This window comes from Arvicanthis niloticus, chromosome 28 (genome assembly GCF_011762505.2).
Source record: "Arvicanthis niloticus isolate mArvNil1 chromosome 28, mArvNil1.pat.X, whole genome shotgun sequence".
Lineage (NCBI taxonomy): Eukaryota > Metazoa > Chordata > Mammalia > Rodentia > Muridae > Arvicanthis > Arvicanthis niloticus.
Window position 1 is genome coordinate 18094338 of NC_133436.1, and position 25824 is coordinate 18120161.

Consider the following 25824-nt stretch of genomic DNA (forward strand, 5'->3'; position numbering starts at 1 on the left):
GGAAGGCAAGTTGGCACCTGACCATCATAGCTACCACCATACCACAGGCAAATGGCTTGTATGTCCTTTCAGGGGCGGGGAAGGTTGCTGTAACTGACTCCGTATCCACTGCACTGCAGTGGAAAAGCTGAATTCCATATGAAGGCAGAATTCCTGTGTTTTTACCCAAGTTTACTCTGCTTGATCTGTAAAATGGGGATGATAACAACAATCCCTACACTTCACCACAGGCTGTGCTCAGGTCAAAGAGACAAGCCCTAGTGAGCTTCGAACCAACAGGGTCTGCTTCCCCAGCTACAACGACCTCAGCCAGGAGCAACTACTGAAGGGCAGGACTAGGGCATTACCTTTCTATAGCAACACCTGTAGCAGGATATTTATTCTGCTACATTGTATTCGCAGTGGAGCTCGGTGATTAGGCAGTAAAAGAGGAGGTAGAGCTGCGAGAAGAAGAGAGGAAGAGGAGGGGAGGAAAAAAAGAGGAAGGGGAGAAGAAGGAGGCTGTCAGCCATAGAGAACCACGGATGGGTTGAAACCTGTCCTGGGCAGCAACTTCTATCAAAAGGTTAGATACTGGGTAACAACTCTAATTGTGTGGGCATCTTGTTGATTGAGCATTTCTAAATATATAATCCTTTAGATTATCATTAAGATTTAAGAGTCTCATTTCTACTGGGTACTGCAAGGGTGGCAGATATTATTTGGGGTTCAGCCGAGCTTTGTGGATGCAGCATGGTGGATTGGTAGAGCCATTCCCCCACTCTGGCATCTTCTGGGTGCCAGGGCCTGTGCATCTAGCTAGCTGGAGCCCTGGTCAGAGCTGAGGACCAGCGGGAACATGGTGGCTGCCAGGGAACAAGGACTAGGTGCTGTTTTCTAAATATCACCTCTACAACACCCATGAAAGAAACTCATTTTTTTCCAAGGAACAGTGGTGGAGTTTTCAGGGGGAAAAGATGGGATTTTGGTTATGTTTTGTTTTGTCTGTTTGAGATAGTCTCATGTAGCCTAGGCTGGCCTTTTATTGTGTATAAACCAAAAATGATCTGACCCTCCTGTGGCACCACAACTAAATTTATAAGGTCCTGGGGATCCAACCCAGGTCTTCATGCATGACAAGCAAGCACTTTCCCCCACCAAGCCACATCCCCTGCACCCCAAAGAGACTTCTGACATATTTAATTAAAATATGCCACAATTTCAACCCACTGCCATCACAGTGAACATTGAATTATATGAATGAAAAAAAGCTTCATTGAATTATATGAAATGATTTGGTTTTTTAAGACCGGGAAACTGCTTGAGTGCCATCACTAACATGTAAGTAATTACTTGTTACATGTCATTACTTACATGTTAGTGATTAGCTAGTCAGCATGGGAACAAACTTCCCACTGCCATAGACCAGCAACATATACTGTAGATCACACATCGTCCCAGCCAAGCAGTGGGGCATCATGGCTGAGGGAGATATGGATGCCTGGCTTTCCTCAACAGCTGAGAATGGTCCTGTATAGTAAGAGAGTCCCGGGACGCCAACAGAAGGACCACACCTTAAAGGGGTGGCCATACAACTTTTTTTTTTTTTTAAGAATTATTTATTTTACGTATGTGAGTACACTGTCGCTGTTTTCAAACACACGAGAAGAGGGCATCGGATCCCATTACAGATGGTTGTGAGCCACCATGTGGTTGCTGGGAATTGAACTCAGGACCTCTGGAAGGGCAGTCAGTGCTCTGAACCCCTGAGCCATCTCTCCAACCCCGGCCATACAACTTCTGGCCACTCTACTTCCTAGGAGGAGCAAGAGACTCATGGGAAACTGAATCCTAAGTGAGAAGGCAGGAAGGGTGGGAAGATGACTGAAGACCATCTCTACTTGGTCAGAAGCACTTGTATGTATCAGAAAGCAGACAGGAACAGTCATATCTGAGAGCGCACACTCCTCATGTAAAGAACAGTTGTTGTTTTCATTCTCCTCCATAGAGACACATAGATACCAGGGTCACTACAATATGGTGTAGTTCCTTTCCCATCCTCTTTGTGTCCCATCCAAAGCAGACGCTAAGTATTACCAGTGGCTTGCTTTGCTTGGTTTGAGACAGAGGCTACATATCCTAGAACTCATTTTGTAGCTCAGGCTAGCCTCAAATTACAGCGATCTCTTGGCCTCAGCCTTTCAAATGCTACCTCGCACAGCATGGTCTCTTTAACTGAGCTTAAGTCCTCCTAGAACCTTCCCTGTCTCTCATCAATCTGGCAAGAAAACACCTCTCTGTAATTAACGTGGGTCTGAACCCAGGACCTCCGCTCTGTGGCACAAATCACAGTGCCCTTTTCTGACAGGACAACATGACCATGGGACTCTTAGTGCTGTCCAGGAGAAAGTAGTCCTGGTGACAAAGCACCTGCCCCAAGTCATCGTAGGTGGGATGGAGAGTGATTGGGATTCGTAGAAACTGGACAGCTTTGGCATTAATTAATTAATTAAGCCTATTAATATAGCATTCAAGAAGTAGAGGCAGGAGGATTGCTACAAGTCTAATGAAATGGTCCCAGCTAACTCCCTTATAGGAAAGACAGCAGTCACAGCAGGCCAGCCTGCTCCACAGTTTTAAAATCTCACTGTAAACCCAGTTTAATGGCACTGGGCATTAAACTGTTCATTCAAGTATGTTCATTCAAGGGCTTACTGCCCTTGAAGCCGCTCCACCTAGATGACCAGACAAACATCCCACTATGTTCCTTAGTTTCTGATTGTCACTCCCTGCCCCACTACTGAACCCACCCACACCTAGGCAGTCCACCTCCCTCACAGATTCCACATCTGCCCACTTCCCCCAGCTCCAGAACTCCAACCTTGCTGGGACCACTGATATGTCTCACTTGAAATAGATTAGACTTCATTTCTTAAACGCTGTCAGTAACCTTGCAAGAATGTCAGTTGTTTTAAAAGCTCCCGCGGCTTCCAACCATAGGCTAGCTGCAGCATCTACCATCTGGCCTCAGCCTTGCTCCCTGATCCGGTCTCAGATCTCTCATACTCACTAAACAATAATCGCAAAATCAGTCTACCCTGGTGCCTTTGTGGTGGACAGTCTGTCTGTCCTGACAGTGCTCTCCCAAGATATCCATCATCTGATCCATCATCAGCTCTGTCTTTGTTCACTCTGTCTAAACCCAGCCACTGAGGAATCTAGATTGTGCCACCCATTGAGTCCTTAAGAACTATGTAACTCGGAACTTAAGTCACTTCTGCAGGCCATCGAGATGGCTCAGCTGGTCAGCGCAACTGTCACCAAGTTGGAAGACCTGAGTTTTCGATACTCAGCACCCATATGGTAGAAGGAAAAAACTGACTCCCACAGGCATGGGTTCTCCTTTGACCTCCTATGGCACCACAGCATATGTGAAAATGTGCATCTGTGCACAAGCTTGTGTGTGTGAGCACAAACACACATACACACACACACACACACACACACACACACACACACACACACACACAGTATATAAATGTGATTTTTAAGAACCAGAGCAAGTACCCACTTCAAAAATAAAAGACAGGCCTGGTGGTGGTGGCACATGCCTCTAATCCCAGCACCTGGAAGGCAAAGGCAGGTGAATCTCTGAGCTCCAGGCCAGCCTGATCTACAAATCAAGTTCCAGGACAGCGAGCTATGCAGAGAAAAGCTTACTCAAGAAACAAACAAAAAGATGGTCTCAAAACATATTAAACATTATATATTTCTATCCTGTCTTTCTTCACAAAGAACTCTAAGCAGTAATTCAAAATACTAGATGAGAGCCACTTTTTCAGTCTGTTTGAGTCACCACTAAAGGACCACACTTCATCCATCCTCTACACTCTACTTTAGGTAAAGTCCACTATCATGGTCAATTTTTATAACTTATACAGTTCTGCATGCTATGAGAGATGTTCTCTCTCAGGAAAGAAAAAAAAAATCAACCTAAAAGTGAACCCACAAATACACACAAAGAGGTGGGGCAAAACAAGGAAATAAAAGATATTCTAAATGCCCAGAAAATCCTCAGAATATGAGTTACGCATTAGTTCCACAACCCACTAGGCTCCAAATATAAAATAACGGGGCAAGAAGTTACATAAAGAGGGGATCCTCAGGGCCACCACTAACAACCTGCTGAGCTCATCCTCAGGACTAGACCCTTAATCAGACAGAGAAACCCACCATTCACCTCTCCAAGCCTAGACAGAACCCAGTAAATGAGGCTCTTCTTGCTATGTCTTGGACTCCTGCACACCCAACTCTTCCTCATGCTGCATCTTACAGTGCATTTCTTTCTTTAACACCTTGTTCTCAAAACCAACCTTCATCTTTCCAGTCATGCCCTTCCCTTCAGTCAGAACACCTCTTACCTGGGCCACTACTGCAGGAAGAAGCAAGACCCAAGAGGTGCTTAAGGACTGTAGAAAGAGGGGTTTCTAAGAGGAGGGGATGCAGTATGAGGTAGGAGCGAGTGACTAGGATGGTAGTGTGACCCTCCTCTCAGCTCTGTCCACATACCCAACAGGCCTGGGTGAAAATAACAAGACAGAAGCACATGACCCAACAAAACCTAACAAGTGCCCAAGCCTATAGAAAACTGAATGTCAAACGCATGATACAAATAGTAGGTATCATAAAGATTACACAGGAAAAAAAATAAAGACTATGTGGGCCGGGCAGTGGTGGCGCATGCCTTTAATCCCAGCACTTGGGAGGCAGAGGCAGGTGGATTTCTGAGTTCAAGGTCAGCCTGGTCTACAGAGTGAGTTCCAGGACAGTCAGGACTACACAGAGAAACCCTGTCTCTAAAAACCAAAAAAATAAAAGATTATGTGGATATTAGAACAAGTTGATTTACAATGTTGGGATGTATACTTTTAAAAAGGTAAATAAGGAGAGGGAAGGAGGGAGGGAGAGAGGGAGGGAGAGAAGAGGGAGAGAGGGAGGGAGGGGGGAAAGAGAGAGAGAGAGAGAGAGAGAGAGAGAGAGAGAGAGAGAGAGAGAGAATAGTCCACTACTTGCATAGGACAGTAAATTTCTGCAAACCTGGCACTCAGAAAGCTAAGGCAGGAGGATTGCTATGTGTTCAAGGCTAGCACCAGGACAACCAGAGATACAACATGGCAAAGATCTCCCATCAAGCCTTCCACCCCAAAAAGAAACTGTCTCGATTTGGAAGCCACAGAGCAGAGCAAACAGCTTGGAACCTGCCTGTCACTAACACATGAATGCACTTGATAGAGGGTTTTGACTATCGTCAAATGTTCTTCATTTGGCAAAACCAATATCCTTGAGTTCACTTTCTTAATATTTTGCCAAGTTGCAAGCTGTCGGAACTCTTGTGAATGGTGGAGATACTACTCCTGTGCCCTGTCCGTGGTAGAACTTACTTTCAGATTGATCCTGATTCTTCCAGGAAAACATTCCTCTCATCTTTATCATTTCCTATCCCCAAAGCAAACCTAGCTCCATGTTGCAGAATTTTACTGTGAGTAGACTCAGGACAGGAAATATCTGCATTTCAGTAGAGTGTCTAACACACCACGGATGCGGTTTCTACACTCCACTCATTTTTGTTTATCGTGAAGTTTGGATTCAAACAACCCTGTCTTTCTGTGAGGGGACAGCCCACTGGGCACTCCTGTAGCCGCATGACTGGCAAAGGTAGGGTGACAGCTATGGGCCATTTCTTCAAGCTTCCAGGGACCTTTTCTTCTAGAAGCATGACTCAGGCCTGAGTCTCGACTTTAAAATTTTGCTTTTCCTCTGCAAATCCAAAGTTGGCTAATGGGAAGTGTGCTGGGCTGCATAATTGTCTCCAAGGGAAGTGACAGAGGTTTTGGCCTGAGTCACTGGGCTGGAAGCGGATGGTGGTGAGCAGCAATATTCTTTAGGGAATAGAAAACTTTTAACAGGGCTACAGACGAGCCAGGAAACTTGATTTTTCTAATCGACCATTTTTTTTATTACTATATGAAGACATTCCTCTGGATGCATTTACCCTGGGCGAACAGTAGAGATTAAAATGAATTTTAAAATGACAGGATGACCTATTTGATTTTAATTAAAATGTCCAACATAGACTCTACAGGGAATAAAAGATTTTACAGATGGTTTCCATTTTTTTTTCGACGCCTTCCCTTCCATTAATCCCTAATCATTAGCAATCTGAGAGTGGTTTCTGAACACCCAAGGATGGTGTCACGGGCGAGATGTCTGTGCAATGTGCCAGACAGAAAGTAGTGCCAGGAGGACTCTCAACACAGAGAACTTAACCTTCCCATCCAGAAGCCTCCATCACCCCTTCCCTAACTCAGTCTTCACAGAACACCAAGGTTAGGAGATTTACCTCAGGAGTCATACAACACCGTCACGTTTGCTATGAAGGGTGAGTCCACCATCAGAAACTACCTTCTTTACCTCTCCTTACATCCCCAAACCCCTTACCAGAGCCCTGCCCCACACTTGCTTATCCACCCAACCAAGAAGTCAGTTCTAGGACCTAGCACCGACGACACTTATTTTTTTTGGCCTGTATTGTAAAGTTTTTCTCTCCACACCCTCTTGTAGCTCTGCCTTAGGTGGTTGAGATGGGGACCTAAAGGCCAAAAGTTGGGCTCTTTAGAAAACTAAACTTAAGACAGCTCAAAGGCAGGCTTCAGGCTCCCAATCCTCACTGCTCTTTGATCCCGCCCACTTTATTATAAATGCACACAAATCACTATCAGTAGAGGGAGAAAGGAAGGCCATAGGGATTTCTCAAATGTGCTTGTAAGGAGACAAGCACACTCTAATGTCTCCCCAAGGTTCACTTGTTCAGTTCAGGATAGTCTCTAACATGAAATGCTGGGTGTCGAACTTTCCTGTCTTTGTGTCTCCTTAGTAAATACCCCAGAGGACTTAACTAACTCCCCCATTCATGCCCCATAAACAGCTTTTGCTGACTCTGTCTCCAAGCTTCCAAGACAGGTTTGTATTGTGCTGCCCAGCTTAACTCTCTCTCTGTGTTTTCTTCTTCCTACTGGTTGAGGCGTTGGGCCCTACAAAGTGATTCTGCCTCTTCCCAGTTGGCTTCATGCTACACCAGCACAAAGTCAGAGAGCACTCGACTACCTATAGGAGTGTCCTACAGCTGGCTCTTGCGTGCCAGCAATGAGGAGACTTCGAACAACAGGAATGGATTGTCTTAGTTGTTGAGACCAGAAGTCAGGATTCCCTCTGAAACCTGTAGAAACAGGAGACTTCTTGGCTTCTTCCCACTAGTGGTGTGCCAACAACGGTTTAGCTCTCCAGTATGACTCTCCGTGCGATGTTTGGATCTCTTTATATGCCCACCTTTCCCCCTGCTTGTCTGTGACTATGTCCAAATCTCCCTTTTGTAAGGGATATCAGTCATAATTGGAAAATCATCCTAATGACCCCATCTTAAAATTTAGTTTACTCTTCTTTCCTTTCTGCCACTGCCATGCCATCCAGACTGAGGAAGACCTGGAAACTCTGGGACCACGTGAGTCCCAGTCATGGCTGCATCAGTAAGCACCGCAAGCACCCAGGAGGCCCTGGGAAGGCTGGAGGCATGCACCACCAAAGGATCAACTTTGACAAATATCACCCAGGTTACTTCAAGAGAGTTGGTATGAGGCATTACCACTTGAAGAGGAACCAGAGCTTCTGGCCAACTGTCAACCTGGATAAATTATGGACGTTGGTCAGCGAGCAGACACGGGTCAACGCAGCCAGAAACAAGACTGGAGCTGCTCCCATCACTGATGTCGTTCGATCAGGCTACTACAAAGTTCTGGGCAAGGGAAAGCTCCCTAGGCAACCTGTCATCGTGAAGGCCAAATTTTTCAGCAGAAGAGCTGAAGAGAAGATTAAGGGTGTTGGAAGTGCCTGTGTTCTGGTGGCTTAAAAGCCACTCCAGAGGTTAACTAAATGCTAACACTTTCTATGTGGTCTGGGTAGGTTCTTTGCATCCTTCCTTGTCTGCATGCTGGGAATCTGCCTAGGAAGATGTGAGGTTCTGGCCCTTGACAGAGTCACTCAGTCTGTGGTAATAAATGTAGCCCAACTTCAAAAACATCTTTTTTTAGTTTAGTCTACAAAGAACCCATAAGCGTCTACAAGTTAAGACTTCAGCCGGGTATTCACGGTACTACTGCCGCATCTGGCGCTGAGAATGAATTCAGTGACAGTGTCTAATTCAGCCCTTATTATTCCTAGATCACCTATTCTTTTCGCCCTGTGACATCTTTTTAAAAATGTTTTAAAAGTAAGCTTTAACCCAGAGGGGTAACACGCTGCCAAAATCCCAAATCTGAGAATGCCAAGTTTGAGACTCCTCTAGGGTACACTGCAAGATCTTAGATCTTGGATGGATGGATGGATGGATGGATGGATGGATAGATGGATGGATGGATGGATGCAATTTATCTTCGTGGCAGCCAATTTTCCAAGCAGAGACAAAAACATCCCCGCCCACCAAACTCCTTGGGAAAAAATAATAACAATGGAAGTCTGGGTGGTAAGCTGGAGGATGTCCTTTGTCCTATGGAAGGGCTCTGTGGCTTCCAGGATGCCTGGAATGCAAAGCTCTGTAAAAATCACTAAAGGAAGGCTTCCAAAGAATCTGTGGGTATGCATACAATTGAATTGCTAAGTTCTTTTGATTTGAGGAAAAGCACTTCAATTCTACTATGCAGCCTCCCCATAATCTCCATATATCTATATCTATGCTTATCTGGATATGTGGAGCTATACATTATGCATATTTATACATAATATACATTATATATTACATATTATATATAAGTATAGAATACATAAAAATACTAACTAAAAAGGCCAAGAGCAATGAAAGGTTAAGCATTGCAATAAAAGACCAAAAAGGTATTTGCCAACTGTCAATCCATCCAAAAAGAGAGACTTAAGGCTTACACACAAGTTCAGTTGACTGAGTGCTGACGTAGCATACAGAAGACCCTGTCCCAAAAATCCCTTAAAGAATGATTCAATTTAAACAAAACAAAGCACGATCACCCTTAGTTTTAATGAGTATAAGAAGCCACGGCACATGCCTTAGTTCCAGCTACGTGGGAGGCTAACAGGATCACACAAGGCCGGGACTTTGAGGCCAATCTGAGGAACAAAGCAAGATTTAGCCTAAAAATAAACAAGAGTTTTCAGTGTGTAGCCATATCCAGTTGTACAACAGTGACAAACCAGCAGCTGTACAGTCCCAGCATGCTTTTCTCAGCACTCAGAAAGCTTGTTTTGATACAGACTCTCACAGGACCACAGAACGTGGTAAGGCACTACCACCTACTCCTCCCAATTATTTCGCTAAGTCATTTCTCTACCAAAACAACCCTTGGAGCCTTACCAACAATCTCTGCCAACTCCACTGCATAATTCTCTGAGGATTTATCTTGACATGACTAGCAAATGCAGGATTCAAAACCTATGTGCTTTGACCTGCTCTCTTGATCTCTGGCTGATCCTCGGAAACCATGGGTTACTTAGTGCCCTTGAGCAATCCCCGCCCTGGAATCTTTTCTCCCTGTGTAAGGACCTGAAGCTGCATACCCAAACTTGTCTGCAAGTCTATCTACAGGCAGACAAACAATAGATTTATGTGTCTTGCAGCCTCAATGTTTTCATAAAGCCAAACCTCATACTTGAACAAACGACTCTGAGGCTTGAAACACTAGTTTGGCCAACAGCAAGAGACTGCTGTCTTTCCCAATGTTGGGGAAGTGGGGCTTCCTGTTTTCCAAAAGAGAACAGACTGGAAGTCACAAGACTTGATGGTGATGGTCCAGAGCTGTCATAAGCACAGCAGCAGTCGCAGGAAGACAGCAGGTCTCTGTGATGCTCTCTGGTTCCCTGCAAGGGGTGAGTTTGCAGCACTGACCCAAAGAAAACATCCAGTATCTCCAGAACCAGGTAGCCTAGTGAAAAACCAGTCTGCGGGCCAGTTTCTGGCTAATACACACACACACACACACACACACACACACACACACACACACACACACAAGTGCTGCTAAGAAAAAAACATGAACAAAAACGGCAGATACAAGTTGGCTACACAACTCAGTGGCTACACATCCTTAACCACCAAACCCGACAAGTGGAGTTCAATGGTCAGGACCCACATAATGGAAGGAGAGAACTGGCTCAGGAGAGATGTCCTCTGACCTCCAAACTCACACCATGGCATGGGTGACAACCTCTCCATTCTTTATTCCCATACTAAATCAATCAATTTATTTATATATCAATCAATCATTATTGTTGTTGTTGTTGTTGTTGTTTTAGTAAGCAGAAACCTACAGATGATGCATGAACCCTGAGTTCAATTTTCCGCACCTCATAAACTGGGCACGGTGGTGCAAGAGGCAGACACAGGAGGATCCTTAGCAAGGTCGTGAGTTCTAGGTCAGCTACATAAGCTGCATGAACCTGAATCTTAGACACACACACACACACACACACACACCAACAGAGTCACATCCATCTGCATCCGATCTTCTGCAGAGGGCACTTTGCAAACACATAAGATGAAATGGGAGAGCCTAGAAACCTGAACTGGAGATTTGCAAAAGCCAGACTATTGAGTTGTGGGTACTGAAACATGAGCACAGCAGAAAGGGGTAAGTCTCTATTTGTGCTCCATACCATGTACACTTACAAACACACACACACACACACACACACACACACACACACGCCATACATAAATAAATGTAACCTTAGAAGAAATAACAAAGAAACCAGGAAGCTCAAGCTGCTTATGTGGCTAAAGGACTGTGGGTGTCAACCCGGGTAATTGTTGGTAGGTAGCTATGACAGCATTTAATTGGCCAAGGAAACAGGCCATGATGGCTCATACCTGAATCCCAGCACTAGGGAAGCTGAACCAGAGGACTGCTGATGACTTCAAGACTACTCACAGCCATAGGAAACCCCAGATCAGCCTAGGCTGAAAGTCAGGACCTGGGCCCCTTCCCCCCCCCAAAAAAAAAAAAAACCAAACCAAATAAAAAGTACACAATCAATAAACTGGTCCTCCATGTATATATGACACACCACGTGTCAGGATAAAAATGCTTAGTCTCCCCTCTAAAACAGTATTAGAGCAGGGGGTATGACAACACCTGCTACACGTCTCCCCACGTTTAAGGAGTGGCTGGCCTCCATTTATCTCCCCCTCTTGGTTTCTATGGAAGTGCTTCCACTATAGAAGGAATCCTGCCTTCTGTAGACCCAGACTCCAAGATGTGTCACCCAGCTAAGTGACAGCTGAAAGGTCCCGATGCAGAACATCAGTGGGGTGTTAAGAGTATCTGACCCAGCTCTGCTGAGACGAGACACTGTTCTTGGCCGACGCTAAAGTTACATCACACAGATTTTCCTCTTCCTCTCATGTACCGTTGATGAATGAATCATTTGACACCTACTTAATGCTCATCGGTAAGTCTCGGTTTCATAATGTTCCAGTCAAGGCAAATGGCTACACAGCAGTAGTGTTACACGGCTCCTCCATTAAACTACAACCTGGACACCACAGAAGACCTAGGTCCCTCCAATATGCTACAGAAGGCACACACCCCAAAAGACACAGCCTAATCCAAACATTCTTAGAAAGTTGTTAGTGGATCTGTAATTCATAATCAAATACTTCAAATGAAAGCTTTGCCTTATTCATTCATAACTTATTCATGGTCTTTCCCCCCCAGACTTTCCCCCAGATCTCAAATTTCTTCTGGACATTTTCTATACATTAATACACATTTCTGCAGACTTATAGTAAAGTTACTTCCAAATAAAAACTCACATAGAATGCTTGCCACAGGCTCATGCCTGCACCATGTAAACTGATGTGAGGGTACACTCCTTAAAATCCTGGCACTTGGAAATGGAGGCAGGAGGATTAGAAGTTCAAGGTCATCTTTCACCACATAGCAAGCTTGAGACCAGTTTGGACTATATGAGTGAGACCTTACTACATCAATCAATAAATAAAAAGTACCCAAAAAGTATATTGACAAAACATTTTATTATAATATAATGAATAGGGCTGGAGAGTTGGCTCAGCGGTTAAGAGCACGGACAGCTAGCTCTTCTAGAGGTCCAGAGTTCAATTCCTAGCAACCACATGGTGGCTCACAACCATCTGTAATAGGATCCAATGCCCTCTTCTGGTTTGTCTGAAGAGAGTGACAGTGTACTCATACATAAGATAAATAAATCTTCAAAAATAATACAAAAATAATAATAATAATGGTGGTGGTGGTGGTGGTGGTGGTGGTTAGCAGAGGCCACCACCTCTAGCAGGAAAGAGAAGGGACAAGGCGAGAAGAGAAACTGAGTCATGGGTACCAAGTTACAGTTAGAGGAACAGATTCTGCACTTATGCTGCCAGCAGGATGAACAGAAACAACAATCATCATATGCTGTGTGTTTCCAAAACTAGATGAAAAAACTCTGGGATGTTAAAGTGAGAGAATATGGCCAGGTTTGACTTGATTTGAATATTGCACACAAAGTTGGATTTATTTTGTTTGTTTCTTCAATGATTAAAAAAAATAAATGTAAGAGCACTGGTTGCTTTCTCAGAGGACCCAGGTTCAATTCCCAGCACCCACACGGCGACTCACACAACTGTCTGGAACTCCAATTCCAGGGGATCTGACACCCTCACATATACAAACATGTAGGCAAAACATCAATGCACGTAAAATAAAAATAAATTACAAATAATTAAATGAGAGGCTGGGCATGGTGGCCCCGCACATTGGTGGTACTTGTCCAGCAGGTGTGAAGTTCTAGTAACCTAGCCTTGGAATTCCCACCTGCAAGTCCAGCACTTGGGAGGCACAGACAGAAAAACCTATGTCAAAGCCATCTTGCTCTATGTATCCAATCTGAGGCTAGTCTTGACCACATCAGACCCAGCCTAAAACTAAATTAATTAATAAAATTAAAACATAACTGTTTTATGTACTTATAAGAATAATAAAAATCATAAGATTCTTCTTTTTAAAAAAACTTAGAATTAAAACAGTCTCACGTTATTGTACTACTTAGACACAATGAAATATAAAAATAACATTCTAGACAACTTTTAAACAGAAATCACATTTTCATTACAAATTATCATTTTGCCTCAAGAAAACCCTAGCTATTAATAGTGTTCAAGTTTTCTCTTTTGAATACAGAAAATATTTTAAACACACATGTCTTGGCACGTTAACTTGAGAAGTTAACAGCTTGAAGTGGTTCACGAGTTTATTTTTGTTTTTCTCTTCTTTTTTTCGTCTTGTGTTTCGAATCAGAGTCTTGCTATGCCTGTGTTGGCCTTTCTTAATCCTCCTGCCTCAGCCTTCCAAGGGCTAAAGTTCTAGGAATGTGCCACAAAGACCGGCTACTCATTTGCTTCCAAACTGTGTGTAAGAAAAAGGTATTTGAGATGGCAAAGCACGATTGTTAACTGTTTACTTCATAAGTAAGGCCTTTAAAACCCACCTCCATTATAGGAATAATCCTATGGCAGAGATACACATTCTTGAACTAAATCATTTCTTTTCTCTACAAATAATTCAATATAGAAGACCACATTTTTTTAAAGCACACGTTTTAAAATTATATAAACCTATCATTTTTTTTGCTCTAAATGAAAATAAATACTTGGCAGAGACAAGGCTTAGACAGCAGTACTAAAAATCAACATAGTCAAAGGGGCTTCCAGTGAATTTCAAAAGTAGCTAGGACGTAGAACACATACTGAAAAGAATGAAATTTGGTCTTGAAGGGCACTTAGCTGAAAGTATGTGGTACACTCGTCTATTTTCTTCTCTATTAACTGTGTATTAAGAGAAAAAATGGAGCCACGAGCAGGTACACAGCACTGATCCACCATAGCATCTGCTTCAAAACCGTGAAAATCTTATCTTGGTGGGCTTACATCTGCAATCCTAGTTGTTGGCTTACAGACAATTCCGCTAGACTCTGTCCAGGGACCTAGCAACAGTTATGTCATCACCTGCCACCGGGTGCGGGTGGTGTAAGAGGACTGCTCGCTACCCTAGCCCCACTACTCTCACTCTCTCTCTCTCTCTCTCTCTCTCTCTCTCTCTCTCTCTCTCCCTCCCTCCCTCCCTCTTCTCTGTCTCTTTACCTCCTTCTGTTCCATAGTTCCCAAGAGACCTCTCTTTCTCTCTGACCTTCTCTATCCCCACTTTCTCTGCCCTCATGGCTCTGTCTGCCTCTACCCCTTCTCCAGGCCTTTATTCCCTTTCCTTCCCTTCCCACACAATAAACCTCCCAGGTCTGTCACGTGGTATGATTTTTCTGAGTGACACCTTGGCATGCCCTCCCCCACCCCTTTCGCTCCCCCACCCCCTACCCCCCCACCCTCCCAACCCCAACCTCCACTTCCCCACCCCCCCTAACTTCAAAGGTAGTGCGGGTGAGCCACACAGTGAGTTCCAACCCAGTTTGCGATAAAGAGTAGACCGTCTCAAAAAGGAATAAAAGGAATACGAGGAATAAAGGAAGGTGGGGGGAGGGGGAGATGGCAATGGACTGGGTACTAAAATCAGCTGTGCAGGGAGGGAATCTCAAGATGTTCAGATGGTTAGCAGGGATCTCTGCCAACACAGGCAGCCTCAGTTTGAAAGCACACAATCTGAATACAACTGATTCCCATTTCTACCAGACAACTTTCAAAGGTCCAAGAAGTAGGCAAACCACACCCCCCACCCCACCCGCAACCCGGCCCAAAGACTGACTACAAAGAACTGGAGCATCCAGCTTCCCTTTCTGAGTCAGAGCTACCCTGCCTGGCAAGGCAGTCTCTCGGATGGAGATGTTGAGAACACTCGGCCTAATGTGCTTAGAAAGACACAAGACAGGTTGTCTCCAGGTGGCATCCCTCCTCATAAAGAATTAATACTGCTCAACAAAGCAAAAGAGGCAGTAAGCAGCTGGCTGGGAGCAAGGCCACCATGCTCAGGTCCCATTACCAAGGCAATTAAATGAATGAGGACACTTCTGAGGCATGGCGGCAGTGCCTCATAGCTATCAAAATATAGCTTACCTCAAAACTCATCTGAAGCTTTGGTTAATTCTTAAAGCCTTGGTCTTAAGTCCACTGGTTTATATGGGATAGTTCACCCCGAGTTCTAGCCTCCAGCCATTCAAACTTTTCCGTAAGTCAGGAAGACCCTCAGAGGTAGTAGAAACACTTCTTTAGCATATGTGAGACCCTGGGTTTGTACTCCAAAACAGAACAAAAACAAACCACAGGATTTTCTTGTTACAGGTATAAAAACCTACTTTATAGCAAAGTATTAAAAAAAGTATATACTTTATAGCAAAGTATACTTTTTATCAGGTGAAATATACAAGTAGACATCTTACATCTTATCTACAGGTTCTCATTAGAAAGGTTCCAACCTTCCTAATGCTGTGACCCTTTAAGACAGTTCCTCAGGTTGTGGTGACCTCCACCCATAACATTATTTTTTGCTGCTACTTCATAACTGTAATTTTGTCACTGTTACAAATTGTAGTATTTGTTGTACAGGATGATATCTGATATGTGACTCCTAATAAAAAAGTCATTTGATGTCGCCACCGCACCCTGGCCCAAGAGGTCTCCACCTACAGCTGGGTATGGTGGTTCACACTTTTTTTTTTTATTTTAATATTTATTTATTTTATGTATATGAATACACTTTAGCTGTCTTCATGCACACCAGAAGAGGGCATGGGATCCCATTACAGATGGTTGTGAGCCACCATGTGGTTACTGGGACTTGAACTCAGGACCTTTGGAAGAACAGCCAGTGCTCTTAACCACTGAGCCAACTCTCCAGCTCCCGGTGGTTCATACTTGTAAACAGAACTTGGGAGAGCGAGGTAGACGGGACTATGAGCTTGAGTCCAGCATGGGCTGCATAGAGTTTCAGGCCACCTGAGCTACATACGTACAAGGCTATAAAAAAAATAAATAAAAGATTTATTGTATTTCCAGTGTGTGTATGTTTGTCTGCGTGTGTATGTGCTATGTGTATGTACACTGTGTGCTGTTGGCTATGGAGGCCAGAAGAGGACTGATGGAGTGAGGCATACAGGCAGTAGTGTTGATCCTTTTAAGTGTTGGTAGGGAACAACCCTTCATTTCTTTTGATGCTGAGTCAAATGTGGGGCTTGGCAAGGGGGAGGAGAGAGAATGAATGATGAAATGTATATACATGTAGCCTCTGCTCGCATCACTTCTGCCTGGCTCTCTACCGAAGCCTCCAAACTCACAGGATTCTATTGCTCCAACAGGTATAAAAACCTTTACTGTAAGTGTTTCATTTCCTCCTCCACATCACTGATAATGTATTACCACCAACATGCATTATTTTTTTTTAATGTAATATTCTGTGTTTGCACATGCAAGTGCGTGCGTGCGCGCATGCGTGCGTGTGTGCATGTGTGTCCTAAGCCAGAAAGTCACCAGGAAGAGTGAAGCCTCCCAGGACAGACTGTCCTCTCCAGAAAAGAACAGCTGTAACAACCTTAGAGGCTGACAGACCAGCAGTGAAGCTTGGTGGACCACTGCAGAGGCAAGAACGAGTGAACGGCGGTCAGGAGCACACCTTGACCAGGCCTGCTTCAGTAAGCATACTTTAGTCTCTATTTAAACCTAAATAAACCTGGGGACAAACTTGGGATCTGTCTTATGCCCCTCTTCCTAATGTGGCCACACTGAATACACTGCTTGCCTCTACTTTGGCATTAGTTGTCCATTTCATTGACGTATCTGGAGGCATGTACAAGCATAATTTGTTGGGACAGGTCATACCTACTGAAAGGGTCAGGACCAGGTATGCACAGGCTCAGCCCAGCAATGGAACACCATCCTCATATTTGCTAAGGGCTGCCTCTACCCTATAGCCACATCCAACCACAGAGAAGAGAGAAGGGTCTTACGATGGAGCAAAAGGCCCAGCGTAGGCAGAGAATGACAAATAAAAGCCAATGAGCAAGCAACCAAGAAAGGAGGTGGCAGGGAACAGGAGTCTCCTTTAAGAACAAAAAACAGAGCCGGGTGAAAAACAAAACAAAACAAAAAAAACAAACAAACAAACAAACAAAAAAACAAAAAAAACAAAAAACAGCTCTGTGCTCTGGTTTGGCTTGGTTTGGCTTGGTTTGGCTTGGTTTGGTTTAGTTTGGTTTGGTTTTTCTCAGGAAGACAAGTAACCTGGACCAAGTCATCAACCTGAACCAAGTCAGTCATCAACCAAACTCACCTGGGGACCCTCCCAACTTGTGCAGGTTAGGCACAGGCTTTTGACTAAAAGTCAGAATACTTTAAACCAAGGTTCTCCAACTTACCCCCAACCCTATCTCTGGCCTCTGGTCATAGCAGCTGAGGACACTCTTAAGCTTCCCATCCTCCTGCCTCCGCCTCCAGTGGAGTGCAGGGAGTACAGACATATGTCTTCACACCAGAGGGATAATGTGCTATTCCTTGGGGCATGCTAGGCAAACAGGCTGCATACTGAGCTACCCCTCTGGTGCCCCCCCCCACTCTCAAATGCCAATGTGTAAATCTAATTAGGTCATTAGCTGATAGGCTTAACTCAAGCAAGACACCTCCCAAGGGTACTTGTAAATGAATTGTTCCCTGAGGAGTCACCTCTCTAACTACCCTTTTGGGATCTCACTAACATCTCTCCTCCCCCACTCTAGGCCTGACCCAAAAAAAAAAAAAAAAAAAAAAAAAAAGGGAATGGATTCTTTAGTTTCTTTTTCTTAGTTCACTGAAGGGTTTGGGTTCTGCTTTATTTTTGAACTGATGTAGACAGCAAGACATCTAAACATAATAGTTCTGAGGATTCCTGCCTACTCTGCAGATTTTCACAACTTGCTTAAGACGGGATCTTTCCACACAATGGGTATTTTCAGTGCAGTGTTAGGAACTGAAGACAAACTACTGAGTCTGCAGGGGCCAGAGGAAGCTTAGGGTTGGGGGAGGTGTGTCTTGCAGGATCCTGGGAACAATAAGGACTTAACTAAACTTCTCAAGTAGTAGAGGCCTGGCTCAGCCGTAGAGGCCCTCAGTTGCTAAAGGCCAAAGCTAAATGACCATCCCAATTTGCCACAAGAACAATCAGTCCTTGAAAGATAATTGAAAAAAAACAAAACAACAACAACAAAAAAAAAAAAAAAACCAGAAAAGAGAAGAAAAAGGCTTTTCATATCTAACCACATTTAAATAAATTTGGCAATTTCCACTCTTAAAAACAAGCACCGTACCCAATCAAAAGCCTGAGGGTAGAGGTGGTAAAGAAAAAACAAGCCGGGCTGTGGTGGCGAACGCCTTTAATCCCAGCACTTGGGAGGCAAAGGCAGGCGGATTTCTGAGTTCGAGGCCAGCCTGGTCTACAGAGTGAGTTCCAGTACAGCCAAGGCTATACAGAGAAACCCTGTCTCAAAAAACCAAAAAAGAAAGAAAAGAAAAAACAATTATAGTAGACTGGAATAATTCTGCACTTCTGGGCAGACATCCCTTGAATAGGGAAAGGTGCTCTGCTTTGAAACTCTAGGCCTGGCCACACTGTAACAACTCCATGGGTGTGGGGGTCGATGGCAAGTTTATTATCTTACAAGCGCCTGGATTTTGGTTTGCCTGATGGAACTGCCCAGATGGTAGCTTTTGCTGGAACAGAAATCATTAACACCCTTGAAAGTCCTCCCTGTTCTAAAGGATAGTAATGAGACTTCCGTATTTCACAAGTACACAGTTCTTTGACTTGGACATAATTATGCTCTTAGTTACCAGGTAACTCCTGGCACTGGAGACTGAACACTGAATTCGGATGCTGACCCCACTCTCCAGATAATCACAAGCAGAGCTTCTCATGGGCCATTCTCTCTTCATTCACAATTTGACTTATTAGTATTATTTATTCTATCACTGATTAATTTCCCTGTTTTAGACTGTTTTATTATTCTCTAAGTAAGTATTTTGTTAACAATTATCTGAAAGCAACCATTTGCGGCTTACCTGTGAACGGACTGAATTAATTTATAAGCAAAGGGTGTTCTTGTGAGCTCAAGTATTCATACCCTGTTTACTGAATTAGGACTAATTAATTAACTAATAACCCCATGCCACAGCCTCCCCTAGATTATAACATACAGATTCCACCCTCCCCCTGCCTTGGCCCTGTTAGGGATCTAGGGGGCACCTCTCATTGTTCAGCACTACCAGAGATGGGGGTCCTGCTCTTTTACCCAAAAAGGCTTTCGCCTACTAGGGTGATAGGCAATGGGCTGGGGTCACCTCCAACATTGTCACCAACAATGTACAGGCCATTGGTCAAACCCTTCAGATGACTTTAGAATTCCACAATTAAAAACACAAAATAAAAGAAACTGTATTTCATGTTTCAACAAAAACAGAGCGACCCAAATGTCACCTCTGCGTCTTGATATATTGCCCCAAAGATACAGGTTTTAATAAACACTTGGAGGACAGCTCTCTGGTCCTCCTTCCAACACAAGACCTTCCCACTAGAATGTAGAGGCAGGCAGCCAGGTCTCCCTCTCTGCATTTAAGTTTGTCCCAAAGAAAATGGAGACTGTATAAAGGATAGGAAAAGGGTTGGGCCACATTGACCTCTCCTGCTCCACACTCAACTCCAGGCTGAGTAAGAACATCTATTTTCTCTTTCATCTGCTCTTTGAATACCAGGTTTGATCTTCTAGAGCCCCGCCCCATCTTTTACCTCAGCCAAAGAACACTCTGCTACAACTACCCCGGCAGGGCTGGGATCTGCCAGGGAAAGGGAAGCAAATATTCAGAAAGTGTGACCTGCCAATCCTCCTCCCTAAACAGCACTCAGTATGACTTGCACTTTCCCCAGCACCCCCACCCCTCCCCCACCCCCACTCACCCACCCTGCCTACACCCACCTAAAGGATGCAATGTGATACTGTCAAACCAGCATTATCTGTGACTGAAAAGCCAGAGTGGCTTCTGGGCAAGAACCAAGATAAGGTGTCTGCCTGTTGAACTTAAGATTGTCACCATTTAAAACAATCGCTGGTTTTCCTGGAATTCTACTGATCATCGCATGTATCTCTGAAAGGTTTAGAAAATGCAATGGATTTTAAATCCAAAAGAGATGGTATATGTACACAGCATACATATCTAAAATTCTAGCAGAGGTAAACATGTCTTTTATTATGTATTTGAAAGCACAGACAGAAATCTTTAACCCAGGAAAATGGGATACGCTGAACTTCAAGATGTCCAGAAAGATGAGACACAGGCTCTACTTGCAAGAAAAGTTATATAAACAGAGCTGTATTCATTGACCATCTACCATTCATCAGGCAATATACTGAGTACCTCATACACATTGACCTAGTGCCTGCCTCTCATAAAACCCAAGATGCAAGTCTTCCTGTTTTTCAAATGAGATGGAGAATCAGAAGGAGTGGATGACCTCGCCATGGTAATTATAGATAGACAGTTGGGGAGCAGGGATTTGAACCAGGCTAACTCACTTCAAAGCCCAAGACCTTAACCACTATGGAGAAAACTATACACACTGTGTGGTTCCCAAAGCGACGCTGCTAAAACCCTATCCTTTCGAGGTAAACTCATAGCAGGTTAAAACTTCATCCTCAGTAGTAAAAGAACTACTTTACAGAACTAAGCCAAATCACTGGACAGTTCAAAACCTCTCATCAGCACGGATTCAGTAATATATGTCTTATTGTTCTCAGTGCCAAAGACATAAAACAAATATCCTGAATTCTACAAACTGGAAGAGCTGAGGACAGAGCAAGTAAACACCGTGGTAGTTCTGCACAAGGAAATAGTTGTTTTCCTCTCATGGGCACACGACAATCCCTGTGCGGATAAACATCAGTACCATGAGGCCATTAGGAGTCCACCCGCCAAATATTTACAAGCAGTATTTACATCTACTCATTCTGTTTTTTTTTTTCCACACCAACTTTTCTAAGCAGGTGTCCCTGGATACAGCCGATTGCTGAAGAGGTGTCTCTGATGTGACCGGTGGGTGATTTTTTTGTTTGTTTGGTTTTGTTTGGTTTTTTAAATTTCAGTTTCAACCCCTATATAGAGAGAATACAGCGTAGAGAAAAAAGGGTGCCCAATAGGTGGGCGAGGGGTGAGCCCCGCTTCCCGAGCCGGCCTCCCCAGGTAGCTCACCAGGATGCCCATCACGTCGGTCCAGAGACGAGAGAACGCCTCGGACGTGCCGGCCTCGGGCTCGGACTCCCGAGTGGGATCCACCTCGGGCTCCGGCTCCGGCACCGGCTCCGGCGCCGGACTAGCAGCTCCCGCGTCCTCCTCCATGGCCGCGTCCCCGTGCGTCCGGGTCCCCACGCTGCCCACGGCCCGCAGCAGCGAGTCGGCCGTCGGGGCGCAAGGTCCCCGCCCGCGGCGTCACCGGGCCGCGCCCCCGCGTCGCATGCCCCAGGCTCCGCTGGGTACGAACACCACTGCCAGGACTAGGCACCTCGATCCGCGGTGACCGCGATTGACAACTCCAGAAACTTTTCCTAGCACGGCCCGGCGCAGCAACAGGGTAGCCGAAGCGGAGTCCACACCACTGGCTGCGGCGGGGAGCTCGCGGGTCGAAGAAGTCAGGACCCTCAAAGCACGGGCGCTGGGTCCTGCTCCGGAGACCGGATCCGGGTGACACGCGACTCGCTTCTACTGGAGAGTCTGTGTAGAGCCCGGCAGGGGACAGTGACGCCTGTGGACCCTGACTAAGCCAGTCCTGGACCCCTCTCTTAAGAATGAGCTCTTCCAACTCCACATGACTCCCTCCCCTCCAGGCTCAAGAAAGCGTTTAGCAACAAAAGGTGCTCTGATGTCAGGCGCTTTGCATGGAAATGAGCTTCAACCCGGCCAACAAATCGCCTTTTGAAAGCGCAGCCGCGCCACGGGCCCCGGGCCCTGCACAAGTCCCCAATCGCGCCATTCACCCCGCGCCTTCCGCCACGGAAACTGCAGAAAGTTAATCTTTAAGCTGCTCGCTGAGTTCGAGTTCACGAGGAGTCAGTATGGTGACAACCCACACCTTGCCCTCGAGAAGTCGAACGACTCATGGAATTACAGTCCTGTTTGTCAGGCTTCTTGGAAAACAAAGTGTGATATAGCTCTCCTGGTCACGAGCCATTGTTTGGGTCGTGAGTTGGGGGCATTTTGGCTCCCGAGTGGCGGCAGTGCCGTGCACTTCTAGCGTTTTAGGATGAGACCCTCTTTGGGTTGTAAGAGTTTTTTTTTTTTTTTTTTTTTTTTTTTTTTTTACATGGAAGAGACAGGCAAGGGAGTATGTTCAAAACTAAAAGTTAATTTTGTGGCCGCTAAGCCCATGCACAGTTCTGGCCTCGATATGATTAAACAAGTGGAAATACCAGAGGGAAATAGCCCTAAAGAGGTCATTTTTTTTTTTTTACCCCTCCTCCTCCCTTCTCCCTCTCCTCCTCCTTTTATAAACTAATCAGATTTTTTTTCTAACAGATGGCAGTGCCTATCCTATTTGATTTTATGGCTGATCACGTTGTGGAACTAAAGAAACCCACGGAATCTGACCCTTATTAAAGAGGTGGAGTGGGCGGGGATGAAATGAGGGACACCCCCGGATAGAACGATTACTTCTGAAGTGTCTCCATCTCTCTCTCTCTCTCTCTCTCTCTCTCTCTCTCTCTCTCTCTCTCTCTCTCTCTCTCTCTCTCTCTCTCTCTTTCAGCTTGCATAAATGAAAGGGGTCAAGCTGCCTCTGCATCATCTTGCCATTGAGAACACCAGTCTGTGCAATGGGTGAATAGCTCTCATCGACAAGGTCAGAACCTAAAAATGAAAGAAGTGGGCAGGAGAGACGGAGTGTTGGGTGTAAGCGATCGCTTAGAAAGCCTGGTGACCTGATGCACCCAGAATCTAAGGAAAACCCTAGCATAGCAGTATGGGCCTATAATCCCAGGGCTGGGGAGCAGAGACAGCGGGATTTTTGTGGCTTTAGTGGCCGGCATTCCAGACAGCTGGTAAACTCCAGGTTCAATAAGAGATGGATCATGTCTCAAAACATAAGGTGGTGTGTGCTAGAGAAAGACACCACCTGACATCACTCTCTGCCCTCCACAGGCATGCTTATGAGTGTACATGCACACATACACACACTTACATACATACACGCACACTCAAAAGATTTTACTACCTATTCCCCGACTGTGTGTGTGTGTGTGTGTGTGTGTGTGTGTGGTGTTCTAACTGAAGAAGAGCCCCAGAGCCTGAATCAGTGGAGCCAGGCCACAAGTTTCTCTGGGCTAATGCAGTTAAGCCAGAGGGTTCCAAATGTTGGGTTTCAGAGCTGGGAGGAGCGAGTGAGGTGCCTATTTAGCATATCAAAGCCAACCTGGCCTCCGGATTATTCCAGAATCCCTCAATCCCCTATGGCTGGCCTGGCCTACTAGACCTGGGCTTCCCCTCTCCCAGAGGCTGTTCCCCATATTCATTCTCATTCTCATTCTCTCTCTCTCTCTCTCTCTCTCTCTCTCTCTCTCTCTCTCTCTCTCCTCTCTCCCTTCTTCCTGTTCTCCCTCCCTCCTGCCTTCCCTCCCCCTCTCTCTCTACCCCCCCTTTCTTAATTTTTCTCCCCCAACCTCCTACCTCTCTCCCTCCTCCCCTCTGCATGGTGACTTCCCTGGTCTTATTTCTTGGGACTGGTGAACCAGTTTGAGAGTTGCCCCCAATAAGCCTGCCTTTCTACTTTAATTTGGCTTGAATTGGTTTATTCTCTTGGCAGAGAAAATCTATGTCCTGGCTTCACTGGTGTTGTTTGATGCCGAAAGCCGAAACAAACTCCACTAAGAAAGAAAATGGTTTTATCTATAAAGACATCAAAATAAATAAATGGTGAGAAAGGGAAAGCAGCCTTTACCAATGACTTTATGGGCATTTTCAGGGAGTTTTGTGTGCAGTCTATGCTCTGCCTAACAACCTGGAAAGTGAGTTGGGGTTGGGACTAAGAAGAACCCATCTCAAACACCAATCAGGAGTCTATCTCTTCTTGACTCAGATGACCTGAGGCAAAACATGAGCCTTCCCATTTTGCAGTTTCCCTGTCCAAGAGGAAGCAAGGCCAACCTAATTGCTACCCACTGAATTTGGGGCCAGTATGTTCCCATGTCACCAAAGGATCATAAGGCTTTGCTGTAACACATGAGATACATCAATGTAACTGAACCCTAGCCAGCATTTGGCACTGAAAGCTGTCTGCCCTTTAATCTCCTCCACAGTGAGCTCCCTTTCCTGGCACTTCCTTACACCTGGCTGGGGGAATGAGATAAACAAGATCTGGGGGTGGGCCTATGGCTATGTCTATAGTGGCAAGTTACATTTTTGCCTGATTGCCTAGTGACCTCTCTACCTCTGGAACAAGTAATTTTGACCATTTAAAAAGGTGAAGCAGAAGTGTTTCACTCTGTCTCTCTGTTTCTGTCTCTCTGTCTCTCTTTGTCTCTGTCTCTCTCCCCCGCCCGCCCCCCCCCCCGTGTGTGTGTGTGTGTGTGTGTGTGTGTGTGTGTAAAATGGCTTAAGCCTGTACATCCTGGCACAGACAGATCAGTTCTTCAAGGCTGGCTTTGGCTATGTGAAACCCTGCCTCAAAACAAACAAACAAACAAACAAACAAACGCTGAATCTCCTTATCGACTTTCATAAACTAACTTAAAATGTAACTAGTTATTGCCCTAAGATTGAGTCTTTTCCCCTACCAACGCCTTCTCGGGCTTTTAAACTATTCCTTTTCCTTTATCAAAGAATGACCATCATCCCTCATCTTCATTTTTCATCTGATTTTGGTCTATGTTTGATTTCCACAAACCTTGACAAGGTAGGTAAACCCTGGAGAGAGTACACTAAGACCCTGCCTTCTCCGTGTTTCCCTTTCTACCCAGGCTCTTTTCCAGCTTGCTGGAATTGGGAAAGCAATTCTGTGGGGCTCAACAAATGGTTTTGTTTGTTGATATTATGTATTTGTGATGCTTTGAACAAGAATGGTCCCCATAGGCTCCTGTAGTTGAATGCTTAGTCACCGGGGAGTGATGCTATTTGAAGGGGTTATGATTAGGAGTTGAGGTAATCATAACAAAGTTAAAGCAGGCATGGCCTTGTTGGGAGAGGGTCACCAAGGGTAGGCTTGGAGGTTTTAAAAGCCCAAGATAGGCCCAGTGTCTATTTTTCTTTTTATCTGTTTGCAGACCAGGATGTTAGCTCTCAGGTACTGCTCTGGTGCCATGCCATGCTCCCACGATGCCGGTAAAGGACTAAAACCTCTGAAACAGTAAGCAAGCACCAATTAAACGCTTTCTTATATGAGTTTCTGTGGTCAGAGTGGTGGTATGAATAAGAATGGCCCCCACAGGCTCCTGAAATTGAATGCTAAATCACCAGAGGGCCTTGCTATTTGAAAGAATCGGGATTAAGAATTGAACCTTTGTGAGTGAGTCCTCACACCAATAGAACATGACTCAGGCTAACCTTGAACTCAGTAGGTAACAAAGGATAGCCTTGGCCCTTGTGTTCCAAGTGTTGGGATTTCAGACCTGAACCATTACACCTGGTGTAATAAATATTTACTGCAACAAATGAGCAGAAAACTGTCAGAATGTATTCTTTGATAATGTGGTTATCTCAATAAATTTATTGGAAATTGCTGGCATATTGTCCCAATATGTCATATG

General features: G+C 45.0%; 1 protein-coding gene and 1 pseudogene across 1 annotated transcript in view; one reads left to right on the top strand and one right to left on the bottom strand.

The window, feature by feature from the left end:
• Sash1 (SAM and SH3 domain containing 1) overlaps positions 1 to 21638 on the bottom strand; it is a 166798-nt gene extending 145160 nt beyond the window's left edge. The window contains exon 1 of the mRNA XM_076926829.1: positions 21284 to 21638. Within this exon, the coding sequence (XP_076782944.1) occupies positions 21284 to 21430 (147 nt within the window). The 5' untranslated portion in view covers positions 21431 to 21638. The remainder of the gene's footprint in view (positions 1 to 21283) is intronic.
• LOC143439967 (large ribosomal subunit protein uL15 pseudogene) lies at positions 7496 to 7942 on the top strand (annotated as a pseudogene).
• Positions 21639 to 25824: the final 4186 nt, after the last annotated feature.